Genomic DNA, 6,646 nt, shown 5'->3' on the forward strand with positions numbered 1-6,646 from the left:
TTTCAACAAAGACGCAAAGTCAACTCAGTGGAGAAAGAATAGTTTTTCAACTAATGGTGCTGAAATAATTAGACAGCCATATGCGGAAAAACCCACAAACTTTGATCCATACTTCTCACTCTAAATAAAAGTTAACTCAATAATGACTGGAGACCAAAACATAAAACCTAAGTCTATTAACACTTCTAGAACAAAACACAGGAGAAATCTTTGTGATCTTGAATTAGGCAAAGAGTTCTTAGATAAAATACCAAAGGCACCAAAATCATAAATTCATAAAAGACAAGGCTAATTTGGATTTCATAAAAATAAAACCTTCTGTTCTTTGAAAAACACTGTTAAGAGAATGAAAAGGTGAGCCACAAACTGGGAGAAAAATTTGCAAATCTCACATTTGATAAAGGACATGTATCTAGAATACACAATGAACCCCAAAACTCTACAACAGAACATCCCAATTTTAAAATGGGTAAAATAATTGAATAGACAAATAAGCATATGCTAAAATGCTCAACATTGCTAGTCACTAGGGAAATGCAAATTCAAATGACAAGTAAATAATACTAAAATTTTAAAAGTCTAAAATAAAATTAAAGACCGAGTATAGGGCCGGGCGTGGCGGCTCACGCCTGTAATCTCAGCACTTTAGGAGGCTGAGGTGGGCGGATCACAAGGTGAGGAGTTCACCACCAGCCTGGCCAACATGGTGAAACCTCATCTCTACAAAAACTATGAAAAAAAATTAGCCAGGCATGGTGGCGGGCACAGCTACTCGGGAGGCGGAGGTTGCACTGAGCCGAGATTGCACCACTGCACTCCAGCCCGGGTGACAGAGTGAGACTCCATCTCCAAAAAAAAAACCAAAAAAAAAAAGGGGGAGAGAGAAGAGTGAGAGAGAGTGAGAGTGAGTGAGTGTGTGTGTGTGTGAAAGAAAAAAATGCAAATTACTTTATAGTGATAGAAAGCCTAAGAAAGCCTATCAGTGGTTGCCTGAGGAGGAACAAGAACTGAAGGAGGTAGGGATTACAAAAAAAACCAGGGCATCTTTTGGGGGGTAATGGATATACAGTTGACTCTTCAACACAAATTTGAATGTGGGGGTCCACTTATACACATAATTTCTTCCACCTCAGCCACCCCTGAGACAGCAAGACCAACCCCTCCTCTTTCTACTCCGCCTACTCACAGTAAAGATGAAGATGAACACATTTATGATGATCCACTTCCATTTAATGAATAGCAAACACATTTTCTGTTCCTTACGATTTTAGTAACAGTTTTTCTCTAGTTTATGTTACTGTAAAAATAAAGTATATAATACAAAATATATGCTAATAGACTGCTTATGCTTTCTGTAAGGCATCCAGCCAAAAATAGGCTATTTTAAGTTTGGGGGGAGTTCAAAATCATACATGGATTTTTGACTGCATGGGGCACCGGTGCCCCTAATCCCCACATTGTTTAAGGTTCTATTCGTTATTGCATGGGCAATGGTCTGTTCACAGCCCCAAATGGATGACTTATCCAGGTCGTTTTGATTTCTGGACTTGTAGATTCACAACCTGACAGGAACTGTGGTATAAATCCAAATGTCAATCTCTGGCCACAATGGCTCAAATAAACCTTGTTTCTGCCTTCCAGGGACTCATTTCCAGGACTCTGCTGCACATATCAAAGCAGTGTAGCAGAATGCTTAACAACACACAGAACTAGCCTGGAATCCAGACACTACCATTTCAGTCGTGTAATTTTAGGGAAGCTGTCTATGCTCTGTGAGGTTGAGTTTTCTCATCTGTAACATGGGAATAATGGTACTTACCTCAGGGTGGTCGTGACAACCGACCTCATCAACATAAAGCACTTAACACAGTGCATGACACATCTTAAATGCTCAGTAAATGTTCTAAGTTGTAATCTCCATTCCCCTTTCCTTTGGGTTCCTCACTCTTCCACCTATATGACTGTCACAGAACCTCATCAAGAGTTTCCTGACCACTGTTCCAGAAACCCAAAGCACAACGTGTCTATTGAACACTTAAAATGTAGTTACTCTAACCTGACATGTGCTGCAAGTTTAGTAATTTATTACTAAAAATTAATTAAAATTTTAAAATTGTTTAAAAATTTAAGTAATTTATTACTTAAAAATTTAGTAAGAAAATGTAAAATATCTCACTAGTTTTTTTTAACTTTTAAAAAATGTGGCTCCTAGTAAATTTTCAATTACACATGTATTTTACACTATACAATCACCGTTCTGTAACCGTGGGTTCTGCATCTTGGGGATCGACAATATTCAGGGGGTAAAAAAAAAACTGTATCTGTACTAAACACCGTACAGACTTTTCTTGTCATTATTCCCTAAACAATACGGTGTAACAATTTACATAAGATCTACATTGTATGAGGTATTATAAGTAATTTAGAGATGATTTAAAATATACAGGAGGATGTGCATAGCTTATATGCAAGCACTACACCATTTTATATCAGACTTGAGCATCCCTGGATTTTGGTATCCAAGGGAGGTCCTGGAACCAATCCTCCATGGATATCAAGAGATGACTATATGTATTTCTAACGGACACTGCTGGTCTAAACAGACCAATAGTTCCAGGCAGTACTAGTTCCTCCCCCAAGTCAGTAGTCTAGTTATCCAGCAAAGCCAACCTGTCGTTGCTTCCAAAAGTCTTGCAGGAACCTCACACAGCCTAGTCCTAACAGTCACGTCATAGCTGAATCTGTTTACAAAATCCACCCAATGACTATCCATCATACTCAAATCCTTCCAATGACAAGAAATTCATCAACTCCCAAAGCAGCAACCCTTTTCACCTTTGCACAACTCCTGAGAATTAGACAGTTCTTCCTTATACTTATGAAGATCGACCTCTCCAGAGGGCTGATCTTAGCCTTACCTTACCCCTATGAGTCATTCAGAAAAGGCTCAAGAACAGGAGAAACTACCATTTGCAGACCACTTCCAATGTACAGTGTAAGCTTTAGCTTACTGTAGCATTTAACTCTCACAGCAATGCAAGAGGTAGAAACTGTTATCTCCATTTGGTTGATAATGGGGTCTACAGAGCTGAGAGAGATAAAAGTGATGGCTAGGGTACCATTCAGGAAAAGCATATTTCAAACCAGAGGGGGCTGACTTCTAAACACCTTTATTCAGCGTTGCTTTTGTGGTTATGTTCTCAACATTCTTCTCTCTCCCAATTATCTGGCTTATTAGTAGCTATGGGCTCAATCCAGAAGCAATCCTGCCTTGGCCGGAGTTGCCCTTACCTGTCTCAGCAGCCCCAAGGATGTCCAGTCTGTCACGGATGGCAGGTGCCAAGGTCAGGGCTTGGATCGGTGTGGGTGCAGAGAAGCCTAGAAAGCTGAGTGCTCGGAGAACCGGCCTGGGAACAAACAGGTCCTTCCAAGCTGACACATCTGCCTTCTGATCATGAACTTCAGGAATCCATGTCTTCACTTTTTTGGGCACCTTAACAGCAGTGCTCTGAGAAGGCTCCAAACCTTTTTTCCCTTTATTTTTCTTCTTTTTTGGAGCAGTTTGGACCAGGTTTTCTGATGTCTTCTCTCCAGCCTCCGGATCATCACAAACCATGCCATCTCCCTGGGCCTCCAGCTCAGAATCTTTGACTTCAACCTCTTTCTGGGTACTAGTTCCTTCAGTTGCTACATTTTTACTTTTCTTCAACTTCATCTTTTTCTTTGGTGAGCTAGACTCTCCCTCCTCCTCTTCTTCTGAAACAGCTTGTGCCTTTCTCTTGGGTGCCTCCTTTGAGAAGAGACTCGAGGGATTCTTGGCAGGAGAGACCAACTGGTAATCTGTCAATTCCTCAAAGCATACCAAATCATCCATCTGTCCATCTGCAAACATATTTGGGTCAATCTTCACTTCCTTCCATTTTCCCACAACTTTGATTCCCTTTGTCTGAAATTTGCCATAGTTTGATGCCTTTGGCCTTGATTTTGTGTCCTTCAACTTCATGGTTGCTGAAAAGGAGATACATGTTCTATTAGGTTGGTGTCTGAGAAGCAGAGGGTTCTGATGCAACAAATATTTTCTAAGCAACTAGGCCCTACAAAGAACTGAGGATACAAAGACGGCTATCACACAGTTGCTCCTACCTAGAGAAGAACAAAGAAGGAAATACCACAGAACAGACAGCTTTGCCCGAAACACAGGGTACACATGTGATGGAACAAAGACGTATGAGCTAGACCTGGTTTGAATTCCAAATTCAACACTTACTGCGTGTGTGACCTTGGATAGTGCCACCCACTCCTCTCTGAACTTCAGTGCTCTCATCTATAAAAAGGGGGAAGAGTACCTAACAATATCTAAGTTGTATATTTTGTGTAAATAAAGGAAATTATGTAAAGCACGGAGGATGAAGCCTGCCACACATAAGCCGTTCTGAAGGCAGAGTAAGAATCTGAGGGGTTTTTCTTGTGGGGGCAGGAGGGGTGAGCTTTATTAAAAGCGTATTGCGCTTGCTTCCTTCTCAAGCCTTGCCTGAGAGAGCAAATGCCTGCTCTACCATCCCTTCCTTTGCCAAGCGTCTTAAAACCCATCCAGCTTTTTCATCATATTTTAAGTGGCTTAAAGGCCATTTAGGCCCAACTCGTTTGGGTGGAACTCGATCCAGGTTTTTCCTTTTCAGAAAGCCGAAGGAAGACAACACGTTCCGTGAAAAAGACCAAGGTAAATCTTGGTTCAAATCCGGATCCACCACTCGTCAGCTGTGGCTCTGCGGTGGACGTATCCATCTCTGAGTCTCTATTTCCCCGTCTGCATAATGGGAATAACGAGGACATTTGTCCCACAGAATCGTTATACGCCACTACGAAAAAGTGACGCACGTCAAAAACCGCTGAGCATGGCGCCCGGCGAGAAGAGCACGTTCGCACACGGTGCCCGCCGGACCCGCTGCGCCATGGCAAAAAAAACACGCGGGGTTCAGCGAGGAGAGGGCGGGGGGTGCCACGCGAGGAACCGGGCGAGGACACGGGGAGCGTCAGGCAGAGTAGAAGGGCCTCTGTTTCCTCGTGACGCCGGTCTCGCGCGGCGCTCTCGCTTTGTCTCAGGCACGAACGCGCGCACGAAACCGAGAAGCCGAGGCCGTCAGGCCCTGATGCCCAGACAAGGAGCCCAAGGCGCGGGGACCATGGCACGCAGCTCGGTTGGACGGCTTGGGCCTGCGGGCGCCCTCTCTGGACCCGGGAACCCACCGGCCCAGAGAGACCTGCGAATAGGAACCCGGGTTCCTGGCCTCAGCCCCTCTCCAGGGTCCGCTCCAGCCCCGCTCGTTTTGGTACTCACCGTGTGAAGACGCCACGGCAGCTCCGTTGGTCGCCGGTCAGGAGCCTCAGAAACCGCCGCTGTACCTCAGCTGCAGAAGCAACCGCAGTTCCGGGGCGGGACCTCCACACACGTACTCGTGCGCGCTGCGGAGGAAGTCCCACCCCTATGGCAAACTCAGCTATCTGATTGGCTGCCTCGCGGACCAAAGCTGTGCTGATGGGAGAGCTGGCTTGGGGCGCTGGCCCCTCCTCTTCCAGCTCTGCTCCTCCCCGCTTAGGGAAAGGCCACAGAAGGTGAGGTTCTGTGTGCTCCCTCCGACTAGAGACTTTGTCAGGTACCTCACAGTAACGTGTTTTCTTTTATTTTTGGTGTAGTTTTGTTACCAGAAAGGGGTCCCGATCCAGACCCCAACAGAGGGTTCTTGGATCTTGCGCAAGAAATAATTCAGGGCGAGTCCGCATAGCAAAGCAAAAGCAAGTTTATTAAGTAAAGTGGCGAAAGTGCGGCTACTTCGTAGACGGAGTGGGGCGTTCCCGAAAGAGGACGTACGCGTCCATCGTAGGGAGATGTATTCTGCTACAAGGGTGACCTGTGATGAGTGTTCCTTGTATTGTAATTGTTTGGGGCCGCCATGAACTGTGCCCATATAAGACGACAAACTTAATTGATAAATGTTGTGTGTGTTCAGACTAATCCACTGACAGGCCGTTCTCCCTTCTCTCTCCCTTTCCTTGGGACTCTATTCCCTGAGACACAACAGTATTGAAATTAGGTCAATTAATAACCCTACAATGGGCCTCTAACTGTTTAAGTGAAAGAAAGAGTCGCACATCTCTCACTTTAACTCAAAAGCTAGAAATGGTTAAGCTTAGTGAGGAAGGCATGTCAAAAGGCAAGATAGGCTGAAAGCTAGGCTGAAAGTTTCACCAAAAAAGTTAGCCAGTTTGTGAATGCAAAGGAAAGCTACTGAAGGAAATTAAACATTTTACGCTAACGAACACATGAATGATAAGAAAGTGGAACTGTTTATTGCCGATTTGGAGAAAATTTTAGTAGTTTGGATAGAAAATAAAACCGGCTACAACATCCCCTAAAACCAAAACCGAATCCAAAGCAAGGCCCTGATTCTCTTCTGTTCTGTGATGCCTGAGAGAGGTGAGGAAGCTATAGAAGTTTGAAGCTAGAAGAGATTATTTCATGAGGTTTAAGGAAAGACGCTGTCTCCAGAAACATAAAAGTGTAAGATGAGGCAGCAAGTGCTGATGGAGAAGCTGCAGCAAGTTATCCCCAAGATCTAGGTAAGATCACTGATGAAGGTGGCCACTG

General features: G+C 44.3%; 1 protein-coding gene across 2 annotated transcripts in view; it reads right to left on the reverse strand.

Moving 5' to 3' along the window:
• Positions 1-5,430, reverse strand: part of DDX24 (DEAD-box helicase 24) — a 29,859-nt gene extending 24,429 nt beyond the window's left edge. For both annotated transcript variants that reach the window (XM_005562093.4, XM_045396915.2), the window contains exons 1-2: positions 5,339-5,430; positions 3,292-4,008 (exon numbers count right to left, since the gene is read on the reverse strand). In XM_005562093.4, the coding sequence (XP_005562150.3) occupies positions 3,292-4,003 (712 nt within the window). In that variant the 5' untranslated portion in view covers positions 4,004-4,008; positions 5,339-5,430. The remainder of the gene's footprint in view (positions 1-3,291; positions 4,009-5,338) is intronic.
• Between the last annotated feature and the right edge of the window lie 1,216 nt (positions 5,431-6,646).

The sequence above is a fragment of the Macaca fascicularis genome, chromosome 7 (assembly GCF_037993035.2).
Source record: "Macaca fascicularis isolate 582-1 chromosome 7, T2T-MFA8v1.1".
NCBI classification, from domain to species: domain Eukaryota; kingdom Metazoa; phylum Chordata; class Mammalia; order Primates; family Cercopithecidae; genus Macaca; species Macaca fascicularis.